At 15.9% G+C, this 24,560-nt stretch overlaps 3 protein-coding genes across 3 annotated transcripts, besides 14 other annotated features; 2 read left to right on the top strand and 1 right to left on the bottom strand. All coding sequences in view use genetic code 6, as the record gives it.

Annotated features, from left to right (window-relative positions):
* Positions 1-3,409: 3,409 nt before the first annotated feature.
* IMG5_155500 (hypothetical protein) lies at positions 3,410-5,375 on the top strand (the record flags this gene model as incomplete). The annotated part of the gene is made up of 6 exons (XM_004030631.1): positions 3,410-3,567; positions 3,658-3,776; positions 3,841-3,987; positions 4,044-4,273; positions 4,339-4,752; positions 4,803-5,375. Exons 1-6 carry the CDS (start codon positions 3,491-3,493, stop codon positions 5,373-5,375), a joined length of 1,560 nt encoding a protein of 519 aa, XP_004030679.1. The 5' UTR covers positions 3,410-3,490.
* An 87-nt stretch (positions 5,376-5,462) lies between these two features.
* Positions 5,463-5,495: a microsatellite.
* A 2,336-nt stretch (positions 5,496-7,831) lies between these two features.
* Positions 7,832-7,861: a microsatellite.
* Positions 7,862-7,901: 40 nt separating this feature from the next.
* Positions 7,902-7,991: a microsatellite.
* Positions 7,915-8,003: a microsatellite.
* Positions 8,004-9,162: 1,159 nt separating this feature from the next.
* Positions 9,163-9,225: a microsatellite.
* A 6,593-nt stretch (positions 9,226-15,818) lies between these two features.
* On the bottom strand, positions 15,819-17,373 carry IMG5_155490 (pyruvate dehydrogenase e1 beta subunit, putative). The gene is made up of 4 exons (XM_004030630.1): positions 17,275-17,373; positions 17,042-17,162; positions 16,890-16,991; positions 15,819-16,749 (listed from the first exon to the last, which is right to left on the bottom strand). Exons 1-4 carry the CDS (start codon positions 17,311-17,313, stop codon positions 15,935-15,937), a joined length of 1,077 nt encoding a protein of 358 aa, XP_004030678.1. The 5' UTR covers positions 17,314-17,373; the 3' UTR covers positions 15,819-15,934.
* Positions 16,821-16,875: a microsatellite.
* Positions 17,374-17,513: 140 nt separating the features above from the next.
* Positions 17,514-17,596: a microsatellite.
* Positions 17,517-17,602: a microsatellite.
* Positions 17,521-17,605: a microsatellite.
* Positions 17,606-17,937: 332 nt separating this feature from the next.
* Positions 17,938-17,984: a microsatellite.
* Positions 17,985-20,492: 2,508 nt separating this feature from the next.
* Positions 20,493-20,531: a microsatellite.
* A 1,569-nt stretch (positions 20,532-22,100) lies between these two features.
* Positions 22,101-22,179: a microsatellite.
* Positions 22,112-22,156: a microsatellite.
* A 1,561-nt stretch (positions 22,180-23,740) lies between the features above and the next one.
* Positions 23,741-23,769: a microsatellite.
* Positions 23,770-23,851: 82 nt separating this feature from the next.
* On the top strand, positions 23,852-24,328 carry IMG5_155480 (hypothetical protein; the record flags this gene model as incomplete). Its single annotated transcript, XM_004030629.1, has 1 exon — positions 23,852-24,328. The coding sequence occupies one exon, from the start codon at positions 23,852-23,854 to the stop codon at positions 24,326-24,328; it is 477 nt and encodes a 158-aa protein (XP_004030677.1).
* Positions 24,329-24,560: the final 232 nt, after the last annotated feature.

The following is a 24,560-nucleotide window of genomic DNA, read 5'->3' as shown; positions in this document are numbered from 1 at the left end:
ATATATAATTTTATAATATAAATAAAAATTTTATTTAACTTTTGTAATAATTTTCATTTTATTTAATATATTATTAATATAATTTTCAATTTTATTTTATATAATTTTTTCCGAAATTATTCTAAAATCAATTCGAATCTATATTAATTACTCAGTTATAATTATTCTATTTTAACTTTTATTATTTCCAAATGAACTTAATAGTATTTAAATCTGGAAAATTTAGTGTTTAATTTTAAATTAAAACATTATTATAAAATCAATTTAGTAATTAACTAATATAAACATGTGAATTACTTTGGTATTAATAAATTTTCTTATTTATAGTTACTATTCCTTATTATTTTAAAATTTTAATATTAATTTTTCTGATATTTGTTTTATTTTTTCATTAATTTTAAATCAATTGCTTTTTTTTTTGATCGAGATTTAAAAAAATAATAATATAAAAAACATCAGTGCAAGTAAAATTTTTTTATTTACTATTAAATTATGTGTATTTATTTTAATATCCATAAAAATGTTTTTTCAAGCATATTAAACATATTAGTTATTATTATTTAAAATGTTAATAATTTATATTTCTATGTAATATTAAATAAATATTGCAAAATAAGTTCGATTGATATTTAAAATAAAACTATAACCTCAAAATTATTTATATTAAATAAATTAAAGTTTTATTTATTTAATACTTTCATAATAAATAATATTTCTGTTATTATCTTATTAAAGAAACAAATATTTAATTAATTCTTAATTTTATTGAATAATTTAATATTTATAGCTCTTAAGAAAAATTTATTAACACTATTAATAAAATAAAAATATATAGTATAATTAAAAATACATCAAAATTTATAAAAATATAAATATTTTTTTATTTTAAAAAATTATAATATATGAATAAAAAAATAATATAATTATTTAATGAGATTTTAAGTTTTTAAATATAAAAAAATATGATGTATTTTAAATATATATTAATATTTATAATAAAATGAAAATTTGTTAATAATCATATTTTTTTTATTAAAATAAGTGACCCCTCTTTTTTAAATTTTTTTTTCTATTGAGAAAACTTTGCTATAATATATATTTAATGGATTTGCGAATCGTATTTTTTATTCTTATAATAATAGCATTTGTATACAGAGTAACAATTTAATATACATTAGGAAATTAAAATATTATTTGGGTATTTTTATATTTTATTTGTTCATATTGATTTTTTTAATTTTTAAACAAAATTCAGAAAAAACAAAAAAAGTGGAAAAAAAATGGATATAGCTTATTTTCTATTGATTATTTTTTTTTATACAAAAAATTATATAAATAAATAAATAAATATAAGCAATAGATATATATTTTTATTAAATCAATAATTTCTTTAATTTAATTATTTGTATCTTAATTTATAAAGTTATTTTAATGAAAAATTAAATATTATAAATACTTAATATATAATTAATATTTAATAGTTTCATATATCAAATTATTATTCTGTAGTATAAATGGAGTATCTATAGTATTTTTTAATTTTTGTTATTTTATTGAATAACTTTTATAATCTAATGTTAAAATAAAAAAGGAAATATTATTTTTTATTTTTAATAAAACTATTAAATAGTTAATAATTATATTTAATAAAATCATTATTTTTAAACATCAAAATTAAATTATAATTAAAATAATTATATTATCGTTCTATTATAAATTAGATTGTAAATTAATTAATTATTTTTAATGGTTACTATATAAAGCATTAGAATTTACATTTAATCAGTTAATTTAAAGAAATGAAAAAAAATAAAAATAATAAGAATTAAAATATCATATTCATAAATAATTCTAACCAATAAATAAATAAACAAGGGTATAATAAGTACATAGAATAAGTAAATAATTTTATTTATATGTATATAAGTTATCTTTAAATCAGTATATATAATTTACACAAAACTTAATCAATTTAAATTATATAATATTATAAATTTTATTTAATTTTATTTAATAAATTTAATTATTATATTTTAACTTTTACATTATTAAGACAAAGGCTTTATTTTTTTACTTAAAAATAAGGAATCATTTTTTTTTTCTTCTTTTTTATATTTATATATAGTATTTAGTCTATTAAATAAATTGAATTTTCAAAATTAACAAACAAAAAATTAAAAACTTTTATTATAAATTTTTCTTAAATATTTATATTTTATATTTAATTAAAATTAATATTGAAACATTTAGTATAGGTATTTTATTTAATATCTTAAATTAAAAGTATAGATTATTCTTATTTTTCTTTATAGCACAATAAAAAAATTAATTATATTCTGTTTTTTCAAAAAATACTATTATAGGATTTATTTTCGAAAATAGCGTCAATAGATTATAATCTGATCTAATCTGGTTTGCATCACTATTAATTATATTTACATTTAATTTTAATTTTTTTATTTAAATTTTTTTAAAAAAAGTTTTAATTAATATGATATAGATATATTTTAATCATTTTATAAAAATATTAAATAGTTTTTTTTTTAATTGTTTACAATTAAAAAAGGAAATTTTATTCAAGTTTAGTTTAATTTTGTTTAATAATATATATTTTTAATAAAATCAGTTTTATATTTAACATTTATTAATTAATTTAATAATTGTATTATAGAGTTTTTAATTTAATTATTTAAATAATCAATTTAATTTTGTTTGACATATTTTATAGATTTTTTTAAAACTATTTTATTAAAAATGTAATAAATTTAAGTGAAATATGAATATATAACTTATACTTGTTTATTTACACATAAATTTACATTATAAAAGATATTTAAAATTAGTTATATAAATAGACATTAAATTTAATAAAAATAATATATGAAAATTATAATATTTAAAACATTATTAAAATATAAAGAATATTTACATTTAAGGTTTATATTGTATTTAATTTACAACAATATATAGAACATTATTAAATTAAAAATATATTTAAATTAAAACTTTAAATTAAATTTACTTTACAATTTAATATTTTAATGCTTTATTACAATTACAATTGTATTATTTTAAAAAGTCTTAGTTATTTATGTTTTTGTAAAATAGATTTTTTATTTTATTAGTTATACACTTAATTAAAAAATTATTAATAAATTAATTCATAATAATATTTTTAAAATAAAATATGCAGTAAATGATTTAAATTTCAATAAATATATATATATATATTAATAAGGTAATTTTGGTTAAGTATTAATTTAAATAATATCTTATAAAAGAAAAATATATAGTAATAAATTATTTAGCAAAAAAATAAATAAAATTATAATTATATTATCAGAAATTTAAAAATTGAATAATTTAATAAAAATATTAATTTTAAATTATTTATATATATAAATAAAATATTTTTCTTTTTTTGAAGAAAAAATTTAGAAAAAAAATTAAATTCTTATATATAAAATTTTGAACAAAAATAATACTATTAATGAGCTAAAATTTTAAAATCTAATAACTAATATAAAAAGCTCCTGTTTAAGTATAGCAAAAGTAGCTAAAATATCTGTAATTAATAATCAAAATTTAAAAATAAACAATGAATTTACTAAAAAAAAAAAAAAACCGCAATATTTTTTAATTTTTTTATAAAAAAAGAGTTGAATTAAAAGTTGTTACATGGAATAAAGATTCTCATGGATTATTTGATTATGAAAGCAAATAAGTTGATTTAAAGTACTTAAAAGTGGAATCATCATGTGAAATATATGCGTTAAGTATCATTTTAATTATAAATAAATTTTTAATTTAGGATTAAATAATAAAAAAATATATTAATAGAAAACTAGCCTGTTGCCGAACAATAATAGTTAGATAAAGAAGATCTCGTAATAATAAATTAACCAATTATTAGTAACAATATTCGTAATTTGAATAATCAAAATGCATTGTTTTTAGCAGCTATTGATATTAATTAAAATAGTTAAAGTAAATATAGAATAAAAATAATAAATATATAGTGTTTTTATTTTTGTTATAAATAGGAGCATTAACTTTTGAATTAAATCCTACAAAAGATAGTTTAAGAACATTAAATTCATAAAATTAACTTGAACCTTATTTGATTGTTAGAAGCTTAAAAAATCATTAAAATGTTCAAAAAGGATATACACTATAAGCAGGTGATATAGTCAAATTTGGAAGAATAGAGTATTAAATTATGTAAATAAAGAATAATTAAAATTAAATATTTAAAGTTGACACATAATAATTTGTAAAAAAAAACTAAAAAAAAAAAAAAAAAAAAAATATTAAATTAAAATAAATAATAATTATTAGATGCATATCCAGTAAAATGATAATCTTTAAAATTCAAATGCAGAGCATGCTAAAATTTGCAAAATTTGCCTAAGTGATGATCAAAGTGAAGAAAACTTTTTAATTAATCCTTGTAATTGTAAAGGATCTTGTGAATTTGTCCATTTCGAGTGTTTAAAGGGATGGATTAATTCAAAACTAAAGGTTAGAAAACTCGATAATGTTTAAATTATAAGTTGGAAAAAAAGCGATTGTGAAATTTGCAAAACTTAATTACCAAAACATATTAAATATAAAAATTAAATTAAGGATTTAATATAAATTGATATTCCAGAAAAACCTCATATTATATTTGAATCATTAGAAAAAGATAAAAAAGTTTTTAAAAATCTATTCATTTTTTATACTGATGAAAATGAAAAAGAAATAAAAATTGTAAAATATTTATATAATATCATTTTTTTAATAATATGTTAAAAAAAAAGGGAAGGGGACATTCTTCTGAAGTTAGAATTTCTGATATTTCAGTAAGTAGAACACATTCAATGATTAAATATATAAACAATCAATTTTTAATAATTGATAATAATAGTAAATTTGGCACCTTAATAAAACTTAAAAACAATATTGAAATAAATCAAGAAAAAAAAGCTGTTTAAATAGGAAGAACTGTAATTACTTTTGTATTAAAAAATGTATGTGGAACTTATTAAAGTTAAGGAAATTTAATACAAAATCATTAAGAGACAATATTACAAAGATAGAAATAAAATGTAAATAATGTAATTATTACTAATACTAACAATAATATCAACCTTAATAATATATATGTTAATATTAATAATAACTTTAATAATATAGATAAATTTGATATGTATAATATCTAAGCACCTTTATAATAAAATAATAATTAATAAAATTAAAATATCTAAAATATTGACAATATTATTTAATAAAGAATACTTGAAATATAGCAACCTTTATTAATTGAATAAAATTAGATTTAGAACAATAAAAATAATTAAAAAAATGGGCAAAATTAACAAAATGATTAATGAAAAAATATTTATTTGATGTTTTGGTGGCAAGAGTTATTTAATAAATCTTAAAATATTTAATTAAATAATTTATAAAAGAAATTATTTTAATAAAATTAAATAATAAAAGTAAAAATAAAAATTATAAAAAAAAAAATATACAATTAATTGAATTTTATAATTTTAAATATTTAATTTAACTATTTCTAAATAAATTCATAATAGTTTTTAATAATTAAAATTATTTTCAAGAGTATGTTTCAAGTTACATAAACTTTATTTTAATTATTATTCTTCTTTTAGTCTATTTTCTCTTAAAATGCGTTTTTTATCAATAAATTATTGATATATAAGTTATTCTTAATAAAAGATTTCATTTTATTTGCTTAATTATTAAATTTCATTATTATATATATTATTTTTTTCTTTCAAATCTTGATTTTAATTTTCTAATATAACGCACCTTTTTTACAATTAATTATAATTGAATTCCAAATTTCTACACTCTTATAAAAGTTCATTTTTTTATTCATTTAATTATTAAATTTATTTACATAGATTTTTTGTTTCTTCGTTTATCTTATTAATAGTGTTTTTCAAAAATTATACTTCTTTACTTTAGTTTTCATTTAAAATTAATTATGTTTAATTAAAAGATTAATTCTCTTGAATTTTTAATTTTAACTCTTTTATACAATCATCTTTTTCAACAATAGTATTTTCGAATTTTCTATTTAAATTAAATAAATCAATATTTTTATTAATTTCATTTTAAATTCGATCCTTTTATTCTACAAATTCTTATTAAATCCATTTGTAATCAATAATAATTTATTAATTTTCATTTTCTAATTTTTCAAGGCTTTTATTAATTTTATATACTTTCTCTTTTTCTTCATCTATTTATTATTAATAATAGTAGATTTCTTTTTAAAAATAACTTTTTTCTTATTCAAATATTTCTTTTTAATTTTACTCGTCTTTCTTCTATTAAATAAGCTCATTTTTTAATTATTCGATAAAATTCTCTTATTATTATTATATTTTTTAAAGCTCTTTTATTTTTTACTGGTTCTCATTTACGCATTAGTCTATTCCATTTTTTTGACTTTCTATGTATTATTTGTATTCAATTAACTCTTACTCCTATTTTATTTATTTCTGTTAATATTGAATCATTTTCTTCACGTTATCACTAAATTGTGATTTCAAATTCTCAATTTCTTCTAGTTACATTTCTATATCAAATTAATACTGTTCTTTAGTATTTTCTAAATTTCTTCTTTATTATTCACACTCTTCGTATAATTTTTATAACTGAATATTTTTTTACATCATTTCATCTAAAATGTTTTCTAACTATTCTTACTTTTGTATTAATCCGAATTTCTCTTATTTATAAAGAGATATTTATTGCTCTAATGATTGATTGTTTTCTTTTAATCTTTAATTCATTTCTAATTAATTTCTTATTTAATTATTAAGATTTTAAATGTTATCATTAATATTCATTTAAATATTAAAAAATAAAAAAAATCAGGTAAAGAAATATATAATATTTTAAAAAATACTATTATTAATTTTTAAATAAATATTTTTATTTTGAAATTTATTAAATATCATCAATTAATTTTAAAGAAAATAAGATATATGTTGATATATAAAAATTTAAAGATTTGTAATTAATTTTAAAAAACTTTTCGATATAAGAAATTAAGTTTTTAATATTTTATGTTTAAAATTTGATATATGTAAAAAAAAAAAAATTAAATGATTTAATGTCTTTAAAAAAAATTATTTGTTATTTTATAATTTTTAAAATTAATTATAATATTGATCAATTAATTCTTGGCTAATTTTATTTTAATAAATAAGGTTAAGATATTTATTAAGAATTATTAATTTCACTACCAAAGCTATATTATACAATGTTTTAATTTTCTTAAGAATCTGTACCAAATTAATTATAAAATCCGTATTAAACATTATCTTATTATCTTTAAATTTTTATTTCTCTATATACTTTCCAAATAATAAAAAATAAACTTAATACAAAATGAATCTTAAAAGTAGTGTAAAAATTATTTTAAAAATATATAGTACCGCAGCAGATATATATAAGGCATATTTAGATTAATTTTAATCAGTAATTTTCCATTCTTAGAATTAATGACCACCTTAAACTAAAATAGCTAAAATAATCTATTTTTGTTTTATATTTTTGATAAATAAAAAAACAAATATAATTTATTAACGTATAAAACTCCACCAAAGAAATTAAGAACACTACAAAAATCTTAAACTTAAAAAAATATATAAAATTAAAAAAAATAATGTATAAATATAATTATTTTTACAAGACATTTTAATATTATTATTTTTATATTAGATTAAGATAATTAAATGGAATTATAAATATTATTTATAAAAATTATTATATATAAAATAAATTTATTTGTAAAAATCAAAATACTAATAATTATAAAAATAAAAATTATATAAATAAATAAAAAAAATATTATTTTATATAATTGATATGAATTACAGTAATAATATTAAAAATAATAATATTAATAATAATATTAATAATAATATTAATAATAATAATAATATTATACTAATAATAATAATAATAATTTTATTAATAATTAAATTAGAAATTACAATAAAAATATGAATTAAATTAAAATAAATTAATAAATATATTTTTTAAAAAAGATATTTAAAATTTTATATTTCATTATAATTTTTATTTATTAATATTAATTACAAAATATATTATATTTTATTTTATAAGATTTTTTTCATAATAAAAAAAACTATTCAATATATTTAAAATAAAATAATATATAAATTATTATAAGTATTCTAATAAAATATATTTTATTTATATTTTTAAGTTCTTTTTTAAAAAAAAAAACATTTAAAATTAAAATATCTATATAAAAAAATAAATATTATAAAAATATAATTAAAAACCATTATAGACTAATTAATTTAAATATATAAATTTAAAAATAATTTTATACTTTAATTTGCCTATAACTTAAAATAGCTATTTTATTCTTTGTCATATATTTAAAAATGGAATATTATATTTTTAAGATTTTTTCCTATTTAACTTACTATTTTTCTTTGTATAAAAAAAATTAATTAAAAAATATAAAAATATATTGAAATGATTATTTTTATTTATAATAATAAATTAAGATTTCATTGAAATTAATAATTAAAGATTTTATGCTTAAGATCATTTGATTATATAAAAATACAGAAAACAGGTGCTTGATAGTCAATAAAGAACTAATGAATTATTGAAAAAAATTGATTTTTAATTTAATAAAAAAAGAAAAATATTTAAATATTATAATGCATACTATTACAGAATAACTAAAAAAATACTAGTTTAATCTGATGAAATAAATATATAGTTGACAGAACTAAAATAACCTAATGGTATTTTTAAATATATTTTTGACTATGAAGAAACAAAAATGACATAATTTTTATTTTATGATTATCTTATGTATGTGTAAATATTTATTGTTATTTAAATAAAATACTTTTTTAAATATGTATAAATCTTAATAATTAATTAAATTTTATTAATATTATTTTTTGTATAAATATAATTTATATTATTATTAACATTTTCTATTAATTTTATGATTATAGTTACATTTACTATTAAAAGCTTAAAATTTAATAAATAGACAATTTTAAAATAAATAAAAAATTAATGAGAATGATATATAAAAAATATATAAAATTATATTCTATTTATTATTATCAAAAATAAAAAAATATATTTTTTTAAATAAATAAGTCAATTTAATGATTTTTTTGTTTAAATAAATAAATAATTTAATGAAAAGATTAAGTATAAACAATTATATTTTTAAAAAATTAATATTTTAAAACTATTTTGTACTTTTTATAAAATAAATAATTCACTTTTCTTTTAATTTATTATATGAGTGTTTTAATTTCTTTTTAGTATTATTCAATTTGCTTAAATAAAATAATCTTAGGTTTTTACAGTTTTTAGATAATTAACATTAATATTATTTGTGTTCTATTAAAATTTCAAAATAGAAGGTTCAGAGGGTATTTTACTATTTTTTAAAGGCATTATTATTTTTTAACCAAAAACACTTTTTTTATTTGACTTAATATTTTCAATTAAAGATATTTATTTTTCAACTTTTAAAATAGTAGAGTCGAATTTTTCTTATTAAATATTAATAATTTCATTGGTAAATTATTAGTTTTAATCTTTTTTAATAATAATATATTAATTTTTGGATTATTATAAAATTTCTTCTTATTAGTATTTATGAATAATATTTTAAATTCTTGAATTTGCACAATGAAGGGATCTAGTTTAAAATCTTTTTGAAAATCTCAAAGGCTTTATATTAAAAATTAAATATTTAGGCTTTTTTTACATTTAGATTATATTCTCAAAATTATTATGTGGAAAGTAAACATAGAAATTTTTCATTAAATCAAAATTAGTGAAATCTTCTTCGTTTTAAATTTTTATTTAATTCATTTTTAAATCGCTTCTTCCATAATTAGAAGTTTATAGTTTAACATTTCATAATTCTTTTCTTATTATTAGAATAGTTTTTTATTTTCAGATATTTATTAAGCTTGCATTTAAAATTATGATGCTGGTATATAGTTGCTTTTTTTGTGAAATTTTTTAATTTTCTCTTTTTTCAATCTTTCTAATTATTATATTGCATATTTAGAAAACATATTTATGTTAAAAGATTTTTTTTATTATTATTAATTGGCAACATGTGATTACCGTTATTATACATTTTATATAATAGTTTTTTTTGTTGTTGATTATGGTTAAATATTTATTGTTTTTTTTCTAATTTTAGTAATTTATTTATCTTTTTAATGTTTCTATTCATATTTTTAAGTTATTTCTTAATCTATTTTTTCTTTTATTAATTTTTCAAACTCTTCAACGTTAAAGGTCTAAATTTAGCTACTATTTTATTCTTCTTTTAATTTTTCAAAGCGATTTTATTATTATTATTAATCTTTTTAGATTTTTATTTACATTTATTTATTTTATATATTTTTTCTAACTTTTTTGGCTATTAAAAACATTCTTTAAATAAATTTTTCTTTTAATACAGGTTCAGTTTGAAATGAGTTTTATTCATTATTTAACAAAGATTAATCTTTTTAATTATATGAGCTATTAGAGAGTTCATCATCTTATTCATCTTCAGTTTAATAATAAATATCAAATAAATATGTATTATTAAGATAGCATTTTTAGGCAGAGTTAATAAGTTGTAATAAGCAGAATTATTTTTTGATTCTTCTATTACGCAAACTTTATCTTTGTTAGAAAAAAGTTTAATTAAAATCATGAATTATTTTATCGTAAAAAAATTTTGGATGTAAAAGCGGACAATCCTAAATTAAATGCTAAACACTTCCACAGGAAAAACATCTTATATTAAGAATAGAGTAATTTTTATATAAATTAATACTGTCCTAAATCATACAAAATTATTCATAATCATCATGAAAATTTTTAAGAAGATCAAGAAAGTCTTTTCTTTTTATCATTAGAAGTGTTGTAAATTCTCTACTTTTTATTGAGATTTTTCTTGCTTTTCCACTAAAAAATCCTATTTCTCCAAAACATTAACCTTCATAAAGAGTATGAAGTGTCTTAGATGTATCATTTTGTTATTCTATATTAATTTCCACCGAACCTTTTTCAATAAAAAATATTGAAGAAGAATCTACATTTCCTTCTTAGCAAATTATTTCCTATGGTGTACATCTGTATTCATGTATTAAAGGAATTGTCTTTTATATTAGATCATCACTGAAATTATTTCTAAATATTTTTGAGTCTTTTAAAATTATTTTATTTGCTTCTATTAATAAACGCTCTTTCAAATTATCTGATAATTAATTTATTATTTTTTGTTCATCTTTTTAGTTTCTTTAGCTAGTTTCTTTCCAATAATAGTCTAAATATTCTCTTATTTAATATTAAAGATCCTTATTTACGTCTTTATTCATCATATACATATTTATTATAGACATATTCTTACTTATTTTGTTTTCTATTTTATAAAAATCTTAAATTATATAACCTATTGTGTTCATAGAATAAGCGAAAACTCCACAGCTTATAATCATTACTATAATTGAGATTATCTTTTCGGTTTTGCTTACTGGCAAAATATCTCCATATCCGACAGTTATCATAGTCACTGTTGTAAAGTAAAAAGCTTCTACATATTAAATATCCCAATCTGAGTTTTATATTCCGATTTTTGTCATCCATGATTATTTGGATTAATTTTAGGCTATAACTATCCAAAAGCATGACAAAAGATGAGAAATTAAAACTATTGTAAATATTAATTTGACTAGTTTTATTAAATTTTTTAAGTTTTTTTATATATAATTGTGTTCTTCTAATTTTTATAGGATCTATTAAAAACTTATTAATTTTAAAAAAAATATTAATAAAAAATAATCTTAGGTTTAAATTTGCTTTTTGTCTGTATTTTATGCTGATTCATTATTTAATATTTAATACTATTTTAATAAAAAATTTTTTTTAAAAAAAACAATATTAATTAGATTATATTTTTTTACTATTAATTATAAGATACTTAGTATGTTTGTAAATAAACTTCTTTCAATATAATTAACTACTATCAAATATCTATTAAGAGTAGGAAGACCTTGCTTAAAAAATAAAGTGTTCATATTAATAAAAATATCAAGTATAAGTAAAAATGGAGTAGTAATAGTAAATCTATAAGGTTAAAAATAAGAAAAAGGGAATCCAAAAGTCAAATGCAAAGGAATTAAAAAAATATAAGTTAAAATTATACTTAAATGCAAGAAATCCCAAATTATTTTAAAATGTGATGATGGCTCAAAAAGTGGTATTCTTAATAAAATCTTATAAATTAATTTCATAAATTTTGAATTTATTATTAAAGTTTTTAATCTTTTAAAAATCATTAAATTTTTATTTATTATTTCTTTATAATTTGAAATCTCTAAATGTTATTCTACTGTCTGTTATTTCTTTTTGCTAATTCTTATTAATTCATTCTATGTTAATAAGCTTTAATGCTTTTTTTATTCTATATATTTTGCTTTATCATCTATTTAACAATATTAACGTTCTGTTAAATTTTTAAACATTCTTGAATGAGTCTGGTTTAAAAGCCTCTTACTTAAAAGTTTTAATTTTAATTTAGAAAACAAATCCTTCAATGTAAATCCTTATAAGGCGTTTATATTTGAGTCCATTTAATAACTCTATTAATTTTTATTTTAAAATGTTTATTAAATATTTAACGATTTAATAATTTATGTATAAACAAAAGTAAATAAATATTTAAATTTTAATTAAATATTCAAAAATAAAAATAACTATAGTTTATATAATAAATAACTATCTTTCGAACAATAAATTATATTTGTGAAAATTTATTTAAATTGAAAATTGATATAATGAGGTATGAATATATAAAATATTATATATAAAATTATAAAGAAATAAGAGCAATTATTTATTGAATATATATTAACTTAGTATAGTATAGATGTGCCTATGGCATCAGATCAAACATAAGATATCGAACGATGTGGTAATTTTTCAAGCATCGTATCGCATCTCATCTAAGAAAAAAATTAACTTCCGATTAATCGGAGTTTTCATACTATGTTTGCATTCTATATTAATTATTAATTAAATTTTTTATATATACTATAAAATTAATACTAATTAAATTGAATATTTAACTATATGAAATCGTGTTTAAATAGTAATTTTTTAACTAAAAAAAATTAATATTTCATTATTTGCAAATATTCAAAAATGAGTTTTATATTTATATATATGTGCTTTTAATTCTATTTGTGGTTAAGCATGCATTATTATATTTATTTTATATAAAATTAAATAAGGAGGAAATCGTTTAAAAATAAAAAATAATAATTAAATTAAAAAACAATAAAACCACGACAAAAATTAAGAATAATTATGGTCTGTAAATAAATAAATTAGTTAGCTTATTTTATTAGATAAAAGCTATATATATTAATAGATTTTATACTAGAGAAAAATTAAGAGTATTCTTTTAATAAAAAACTAGAATATATAGTAAAATACAAAAACTTAAAAACTTTATCAAAATTATAAGCTTAAAACTATCTTGATTGCTTAAATGATTTATATAATAAACCTTTTTAAAAAGATAATTAAGAGAAAAAATAAAATACTTTAAAATAAAAACATGAAGAAAATATAAATTATAAAATAAATTTAGCTGCTTAATTACTTTAATAATATGATTTCAAATATATCTAATATTAAACTTAATTAACTAAAAATTAAATAAAAGGGATACAAACTAAATTAAAAAATAATTTACCTTCTACAATAACGTAAAAACAGATAAATTTTAAATTTAATAATTTAATGTGTAGTTTTATTAAAGATGATATAATAATTAACAATTAATATGGTTTAAATACAAAAAAATAATGAAATTAACACAACAAAATTTAACCTTTAAAAAGATTTTATGTGCTTATATGCTTTTACAAGGAATTTAAAAGAAAATGCAATCTAAGCTTTAAAAAGGTAAGTACCTGCAAAACAGAAATGGATTCAAATAAAGCGATAAATTAAAGGTACGAATTTTCATTTGATATGACTTCTTTACTACTCAATGATTATATACCTATATTTATTGATGAGGCCGGAATAAATATTGATTAATAGCCAAAATATGACTGGATACCAAATAAAATATAATAAAAGTAAAAAAACTATCACATATTACAATATATGGGAGCCATGACACCAAATAAAATCATTGGATATATCGCCTTAAAATGATGGGTTTTTTAGTAGTATTTTTATTGGATTTATATCTAATATTCTTAATTATTTTAACAAATAATAAAATTATAAGAAATATGTTTTAATATTTGATTAGGCATCTTCTCATATATCTAAACAATTCCGAAAAAAATTAAAAAATAAAATACCGTATGTCTATACGCCAGTTAATTCACCTTAATATATATAATCCAATTGAACTAATTTGGAATATACTAAAAAGTGAATTAAAAAATTGCTAAATGAAAAGCTAAAACAATTTTTTAAAAATAAAATATTTATATTTGAAAAAAATAATAAATATTAACAAAAAAAATAAATATAAATTTAAAAACAATAAACAAAGCTATGTGGAAGATAATTTTTTTTTTAGAAACTATTATAACTTGTAATTTATTATTTACTTTATTTACATTAAATAATTTTTATTTATATTTAAATTATGAGATTTTCTATTTTTGTAGCTTTTTAATATTTACTTTGATATAAATTATATAGTTATATAAATACTGTTTAAAATTCCAAACATTTTATAAATATTAATAATTTTATTTCAATAAAATTTAATTTTTTTATATTTATGATTAAATTATATTTTTATATTATATATCCGTTTCCTGCCCAACCATTAGAATAATTTAATTTTTTTGTTTTACATGCTTTTGCTTAATTTAAATAAAATAAATAGGTTATGTATAATTTACTTTTATATTTAGATAAATAAGTATATATATATTTTTTTTAATATAATTATCTTATTTTTTATTTTTTGTTATAAAAAAATCTAATTCATTCATTATTTTTAGTTATTTTTTTTTTAGATTTCTATTTTTTCTCAGCTTCTATTAATTATTCACTTTTTCTGAATTAAGAACACTATACATTAGATAAAATTAAAACTTATGTCTTTTTTTTAAAAAAAAATGCATTTGTTGTAAAATCCCATTGGTTAGATTAATTATTTTACTCTAAATTTAAAGCTATTTTTTATTTTTATATAAGGTTCATTTAAATTAAAAAATATATGCTTGGTATTAATAAATAACAGATATCTAACATCAATTTTTATTAGGTAATTTAAAGCAATAAAATCCCCAAATTACCAATTTAAGATAATTATTATTAAATTTTATTTGTTTTTCTATGTGTTTAGGCACTTAATCTGTAAATCCCTCCACAAAACTAAAAGTTGTATTGTTTAGAATATATTAAAAATATTAAGTAAATATACAAATTCTTTTCTAAATCCTTTTTTAAATTTTATTTTTTAAAATTTAAATACAATGCAATGTTCTTTTAATTAAAATAATTAAATCAAAAAATTAAAATTTATATGATTTTTTTTTTTTTTTTTAGCAATATGCTTTTATAGAACAAAAATAATAAAAAAATATATTATATAAATATATGTTAAATATCAAATGATTTTTTATAATAAGATATAATATTGCTAATTAGAATTTAATAAATTTAATATATACAATTAATTAATTTTTTTAAAATAATATATATTTTTTTTAAATATAATATACATAAATTTATAATATCTAAAAAAATAAAATATTGTTTATATTAATAAATAAAATATAAACTTTTCGTCAATATTCCAAATAGGAAAGAAAAGTAAACAAATAAATAAAATATAAAAAAATAAAAATAATCATTTTTTCAAATTCAAACATTTTCTAACAGCATTAACAACATTACCAGAATTAGGTAAACACATGGCTTCTAAATTAGGAGCATAAGGCATAGGAATATCCAGTCCAGTTATTCTTTCAACAGGTGCATCAAGTTAATCAAAAGCAGAACTTTCCATAAGCAAAGCGCAAATTTCAGATCCAATTCCACACTAAGGCCATCCTTCTTCAACAACGACAAGATGATGAGTTTTTTTTACTGAGTCAATTATAGTCTTTCTATCTAATGGTCTAACAGTTCTTAAATTAATAACTTCACAAGAAACACTTTCTTTTGCAAGTAATTAAGCTGCTTCAAGGCAATAGCTAACACCTCTAGAAAAAGAAACAAGAGTAACATCATTTCCTTCTCTCATAATTTTAGCTTTTCCGATAGGAACAACAAAATCTTTATCCAAAACTTAATCAGATACTTCAAATTATTGATTATACATGATTTCATTTTCTAAAAATACTACAGGATTAGGATCTCTTATAGCAGACTTTAATAAACCACGTGCATCTTCAGCGTCATAAGGAACTAAAGTTATAAGTCCAGGTACTGATGAAAACCAAGCAGCAAAACATTAAGAATGTTAAGCAGCTACAGCTGCTGAAGCTCCATTAATTCCTCTAAATACAATAGGACTAGATAAAATACCATTACTCATATAATGAAGCTTTGCTGAACTATTTATTATATGATCAATAGCTTACATAGCGAAATTCCATGTCATAAATTCTAATACTGGTTTTAAACCATGCATTGAAGCGCCTACAGCCATTCCTGTAAAACCTAAAAATATTTATTATATATTATAAAATAATTAAATATATATATATTTAAAAAATTTATAAATGAAAATTTATATAAATATATAATATAATTATAATATATATATATATATATATATATATATATTTATTAATATAAACCTATTTCTGATATTGGAGTATCCCATATTCTTTCTGCGCCATGTTTTTATATTAAATTTTTTGTTATTTTATATGCCCCTTAATATATTCCTAATTCCTCTCCTTTTTAAATTTTATAAATTCAATTATTATTTTATTTATAAATTTAATACCTATTAAAAATACTTTAGGATCATTTTACAATTCTTCATCTAAAGCAGTGTTTAGAGCTTCTCTAACAGTAATTGATTTATTAAATTTTATTGTATTAAAAAGCTATTAAGACATAAACTTCTTTTTATTTTTAAATTTATATAATATATTATATATTTTTCTTAAATAAAAATTATTTAAGTAATATTAGTTCTGTATTAGATTCAGTATAAGAAATATATTATAAAATTACTTAATGTAAGACACTTTTTGGCAATAAACACTTTATCATTTTGTAAATTAGATATAAAAAAATATAGTAAAAATCAAATTATTTGAAATAATAAAAAACAAATTTATAAAAAATATATATAAAAATGTTTAAATAAATAATTATTTATTATAAATAATTAGATATAAAAAAAAAAATTGAAATTATAAAAAAAAAAAATTACATATAATAAGATGTTAATTATATTTATTAATTAATAAATTTATTTATATATTTATTTATTTATTTATTTATTTATATATATTTATATTATATATATTTATATATATTTATATATATTTATATATATTTACAAACAAAAACATATATTTAATATTTACATAATTGTAAAATTCATATAGATATTTTAAAATAAAATAAATTTTATATTTATTTCATATTTTATTTATGAAATTAATTTATAAAAAATCAAAATATTATCATATAGATTTTTAATAAATTTTTTAAATAAAAAATCTATAAAATATTTTTAATGAATAATATGAATAAAAATATTAAATTTTATTAAAATGATTAGTACAATATTAATAAAATTTTCGGAAATTTTCATAATTTTAAAAATGAAAACTTATTTCTTAATTTTATTTATAACGAATAAAATATTTATCTTTTTTAATTGTTCTAATTTACTTTTTTTATTATTATTTATTTCTTTTTATATGATATTTATTAAGCTTAGGATTCATAATAATATTTAATTATCTTTTTCATGATATTTTCCATAATAGTTTATTATTTTGTTTCTTAAATTAGTATAAAAACAAAGATTTATTTAAAACGATTTGTAATCTTTTTTATTCTTTTCTTTTAATAAGTTTCTTTTCTATTTATTATTAGTAAAAATTAGCTATTTTGCTTAAAAGGAATACAATTATTGATAATAATATCTATTTTGTTTTAAAATGTTATAATTTTAACAAATACTGTATTATCATTTTGTTTAAATATTTTATAGATTATAATAATAAACAAATTTTTATAAGAAAGAGTTTAATTAGAAATACTTGAAATATTTTTATAATCTCTAATAGTTACTTTTTTATATTCTTTTTTAAATAAATACATTCGAAGTTTTTGGATAAAAATGAATTAATTTGAAAAAAGATATTAATAAGTTACTAATATATTAGATAATATATAAATAAAGTTCTTTATTTTAGATTAAAAATTTAAAATAGTTTATAAAACGAATAATGCGAATTCTTTTTTAGAATAATTTGGTGAAAAAATAGTTAATTTTAGTCAAATTATAGATTGTAAAAAACAAATGAGTTGCCTTTAAAAAGTAATAGATTATGTTTTACTAACTAATGAAAGTTAAGAATTAGAATTTTTTTTAGTAAAAAATAAAAAAAACAATTAAATATTTACATAAGATAATACTTCTAATTAAAATAATAAACAATAGTTATTATATAAACTAATTATTGGATAAATAATATATGAAAGTAAAAAACTAATTTAAGTAACCGTTTTGAGTTTGAAATAAGTATAAGAAATAACAAATTTAAATGATAATTTTATGAAAAAAATATATTAAAGTTCATTAGAAAATATATGTTTATTAGAGAAAGATTATTTAAAATGGAGTAATATGGTATCTTTAAACATAATAAAGACAGATGATCTAAAAGATATTGCTTTATGTATATTAGAAAGTAGAATATAATATAATTACTTAAGTACAATAAGCATTTTAATGAGAGAATTTAATAAAAGAATATATAATAATTTATAGAATAAATTTGACTTAAAAAGCTGCCTTGTATAAAGTATAGAGGCTTTTATGGTTAAAAGAATAACTTAAGTTAATTAGTTAAATCTCTGTTTTGAAGAATCTTTTCCTTCTTCTTAAGTTTCTGGGGATGATGTTCAATTTAATTTATTAATTATGAATATACTTGAAGGTATTTTTTTCGATAATTAGAGTTTTTCGAATACTACTGGTAGTAATACAGGGAAATCGTTAAATGAAAAAAAAAAAAATATCCAAATATTTTGCAAATTAAAAGAAATCGGATAATATGGTAAATATATACTTAGTTTCGAATTTACTTTCGAATCTAATGTTCTAAATAAGTAGCTTTTCTTTTAAGTTTTTGATAAGCTTAAATAAATTAAAGAAGACGAGTTTATAAGCCCTTATATGTTAATTGGAGAAAGCGACATTTTTGTAAGTCTATTTGTTACTTTTTTTTTAGTAAAAAGGTCTTAAGGAAATTATTTTATTCAAGAATATTTAGAAGATAGTATAAATGAAATTGTAAACATTTTAGAATCTAATTAGGTTGTTTTATGTGTTGAAATGAATTATTTTCCAGTTGAAATGAAAACCATTATTGCCGAATAATAAAATAATATTTCACCAAGCTAATTTTAATATTTTAAATAAGAGAATTTCAAAAATACTATCCGAAATCCAAATTTACTTAATTTAACTTTTTGTCGAGAACCAACAAATAAAAATAGGTTTTTTTTTTTTTTTTTTTTGTATAATTATTTAGTTTATTTTTTTTTAAAAAAAAGTAGTTGTAATAATTTTATATGGAAATATAAAGATAATAAAGAAATTAAAAAAAATCATTTAGAAAAAAGGAAATTTTCAGAAATTTCAACAATATTTTAAAAAAAAATAACTTAAAACGAAAGTCCTACTATTTCAGATAAAAGGAAATAGTTTTATAATGCATCGTCTATAAATAATATTGGCGAGGATAAATCAAAAACGCCTTTTTATTAAGGACGTCAAACAAAACAGTAACTATAAACATTTGAGTTTAGAAAAGAAAAAAAAGCATAAGAAGAAAATAAATCTAAATATAATTTAATGAAAAAGCCTTCTATAATAATAAATAATAGTGAAGAATAAATACATTTATCTAGTTAGTAAAATTCGAGTAAAAATTTAAATAACTCAATAAAAGAAGTTAAATTGATTAATCTTTAGGAATTAACAAGTAAAGGCATATAGAATATAAAAACTGATTTTAAAGATAATTTTATTTTTTCTGATTAATAGGTTCATAAAATGTTTAATGAAAAAATGACTACTCTAAAATAAAAATATGTTAAAATAACTAAAAGCTTGATAAAATAAATTTTAAAATAATAATCTTAAAGTCAAAAGGAAATCAATTATATTGATTATAAATAGAATTCTTTGGATTTTATAAAAAATGATATTAATAAACAATAATAAAATATTAATTAAAATAATATTAGAAAACATATTATTCTCAAAAATAAATTCTAAACTAAACTTATTTAAAATAATAATTAAAATTTATTTAAGTTTCATTAAGATATTTAATCATTTTAGTAATCCAATTTATAATTTATTAACAAATAATAAAATGAAAAATAAAGTAAATGTAATCTCAATGAATTAGAAATAAATAACAACTATTGTTATTAGGAATAAAATAAAGAGGATTAATATACGAAAAGTTCTCTTTGCTCAAATTTAAGTGATATAGTACTTATTTACAATCCTAAATTAAATGATTAAATTAATTAATCTAGAACTTAAAAACATATAAGAAAATGGTTTATAGATGATTTTTGGAAATAGAAAGTAATTTTGTTTTAATTTTATGTAAAAGATGTATATAACTTTTTATTAAATAAAGGCTTATTTTATTTAAGATGATATTTTAATTTATACTGAAAGTTTCGAAATGATATAAGAATTCAAACATAATAATTATAATGAACTAAAGAAATTTAATAACATAAAAGTAGTAAAGAATAGTGTAGATTTTATTAATGAGTATAAATAACAACTTGAAAATTAATAATTATACAAATTTATTCTATTGGATATTATCTATTAAAATGAAGATGGGCTGAATGATATTATTAAGGCTGCCAATATGATAAGAATATGGGAATAAAAATTTTTTGTTCCAAAAACTATTTTAATTGGAGTATTTTCAAAATAATAAATAAAATAAATATATATATTTTTTAGATTAATAATTAAAAAGATGAAAATTTACTATTCATTGATATTTGGGTTGAAAATCGAACATAATTAAAAATTTATTTAAAAATTAATTAAAATATAATTGACAATATTTTTTTAATTTATTTAAAATAACAATAAAAAAAATAAAATTTTATAATAAAAAAATTATTTTATATTTAAAATGAAAATGAATACTGAATTTTAATAATTTGATATTGAAAACGACTAATATTAGTAAGAAAGTTTGCAAATATTTTAATAAAAAATTATAAAAAAATATTTTTTCAAAGGAAAATTAATTTTATATTTTGGACCTTAATGTTTTTTATTTCATTTTTTATAAAATATTATTTAATAAAGGGTTTTTATTTATAATTACACTTGCTTCCTTTGGATGTGCAGGAATATATTTTATTATCTAAAGTTATAAAAATGGCTCTTTACAATAATTTTTATTATGCATACTCATTACTATTTTTTAATTGTTTATTTACTCATATACGGCATTAAAAGATCCTGGAATAGCATATGATGATGATAATTAATCTATTGAGATTTAAGAGTATTTATATAAATTTATATTTTTAATTTTATTATAATTAGGATATGTAAAATTTGCAAAGTAAAATGTATAAAAAATCGGGTACATTGCTAATATTGTAATGTATGTATAGATGGATATGACCATCATTGTCCTTGGACTAGTAAATGTATAGGAGAAGGAAACATTTTTTAATTTTATGTTTTTTTGATGAGTACATGCGTATTTTTTGTGTATAATATAGTTTTTACTATTAATAAAATAATAAGTTGATTTGATTATTATTTTAAATTAATATTATAAATAGTAATTTATATATATTATTTTATAAATATAAAAATGGCAATTATATATATATATCTATATGTCTATTTTATTTATTTTTTCTAATTTTATATTTAAAAATTATATTATATTTATTTAAACTTTAAGTTTTATTTCTAAAATAAATTTTTGATTATTTTAAATAAATAAATAAACATGAAATTTCAAACTAATTCTACATATTAATTTTATGTCCAAAAGAAGTATCCTTAATTATTTTATTAGCTTAAAGTTTCGTTTTTAATATTCTTTAAATACCATTATCTTAAATAGTAACAAAAAAAAAAAATTAGATAAATAAAAAATAATTAATTTACTTTAATACTTTATATTATAAATGTAGAACATTTCCTTCTTCTATTTCCCTTTGTTATTTATATTTAATTATAAAAAAAATACTGATATAATTGAATTTTTAGAATACATTTATTCGCCATCAAAATTATACATGCCTCCAATCTTAAATTTTGCAAAAATATATTTGTCTTCATTTGGTTCTTCTAACTCTTTTTTTTTGGTTTTTTGTTATCATTATTTATTTAGAAAATTAATAATATACTTATTTAACAAGTTTTATCTATAGTATCTTATTCTATCCCTATATCTCTAAAATTATTAGGTAATCTACTTAATAAATGTGTATTAAACACTTTACTTCTTATTTATTAGTAACTTTTTTTATTTTATAATCATTATAGTTTTTAATTTAATATTGATTAATATTTTACTTTTAAATAAATTCTTTTTCTTCATTTGTTAAAAGATTAAGTTTGTCTTATTTAATTAAATACATCCAATATTTTAAATCTTTATTTTATATAATTTAAAATAAAATAAAATTAATAAATGCTAAATATTTGAAATCTAATTAAATATTAATATATTATATTATATTGTAATGTTATGTTTATTATTAATTGATAATATATATAATTCAATAAAAAAATAATATTAATTTTACTTTAAATAATCTAGTCCTTGCATAAACTTTGATTATATATTTAATTCTTTCACACTCTTCTTTTAAAATATCAATTGAAAATTTATTTATGGGTAGTTATAATTTTTTTTCTTAATTTATATTATCTTCATCTTCTTTAATATTTTATTCCTTTTTTTTTTTATTATTTTTTTATGATTAATTTAATTATCTTACTTAATAGTGAAGTAATTCAAATAAATTTTCTAATGTTTTTAATGATGTTTAATGTGGAATTATTTCTGGAATATATTTTTCATCTTTAATTAAATTAATAAGAATATCAATATCTTGGATTTATTCTTCTAAATTATTATCAAAAACATTAAAATCGTTACCTTAAATTATTTATTATTAAGAATTATTTATACTATCTTCCATTAAATTATTATAAATATACTATTTTAAATTTTCTAAAAAAAAAAAATAAAAAATATATAATTAAAAAAATAATAATAATAATTTATTACCCGCTCATTTTTTAAAAAATTACTTTTTGTGTATTTGTTATATACAATATATTAATTACTTCTTTATAATTTTTTTCTTTTTTCTTTTTTTAAAAACATTATCTATTTTTCTCGCCTATTTCTTTTATAATTAAATCTTTTTTTAAAAATAAATAAATAAATAAATAAAATAAATTACATTAAAAATTATAAACAACTAATACTTTATACTAAACAAAAAAAAAGGAATTTATAAATTATAATTTTTACTAAAAAATATGAATAGCCAAATAACTTAAATTAAACCTCCATTCACATTAGAAACAGCAATAAAAAAAGTAAGAATTGCCGAAAATGCTTGGAATAGTAGAGACCCGGAGAAAGTTTCTTTAGCATATACTATAGATACAAGATGGAGAAACAGAAACGAGTTTTTGAATGGAAGGGAGGAAGTATTAAATTTCTTGAAAAGAAAATGGAAAAAAGAAAACGAATATAGGTTAATTAAGGAATTATGGGCCTTTTTAGACAATAAAATTGCTGTTAGATTTGCTTATGAATGGTATGATGAAGAAAATAATAAATGGTTTAGAGCTTATGGGAACGAAAATTGGGAATTCGATTAAGAAGGATTAATGAAAATTAGACATGCTTCAATTAATGATGTGGAAATAAATTAAAATTAAAGGTTTTTTTTATGGCCATAAGGAATTAGACCAGATGATCATCCCGGATTATCAGAACTGGGTTTATGAAACAATAAATAATTAATTTTTAATTTTTATATAATATTTATTTAAAAAAAATATTAATATGTAATAATAATTTATTTTATTATTTTTAGTTAATAAAATTTTATTTATTTTTAGAAATTCTATTATAGAATAAAAATAAAAATGAATTATCAATTAAGATTATTAAAATATTATTACATATTTTAATGTTTTTTGTTAATTTTTTCTGTATTTTTTTTTTTTTAAAAAAAAA

The sequence above is a fragment of the Ichthyophthirius multifiliis genome (genome assembly GCF_000220395.1).
Source record: "Ichthyophthirius multifiliis unplaced genomic scaffold scaff_1120509251182, whole genome shotgun sequence".
Classification (NCBI taxonomy): Eukaryota; Ciliophora; class Oligohymenophorea; order Hymenostomatida; genus Ichthyophthirius; species Ichthyophthirius multifiliis.
The sequence above is the reverse complement of the archived record's forward strand: the minus strand, read 5'-3'. Positions and strand labels throughout refer to the sequence as shown.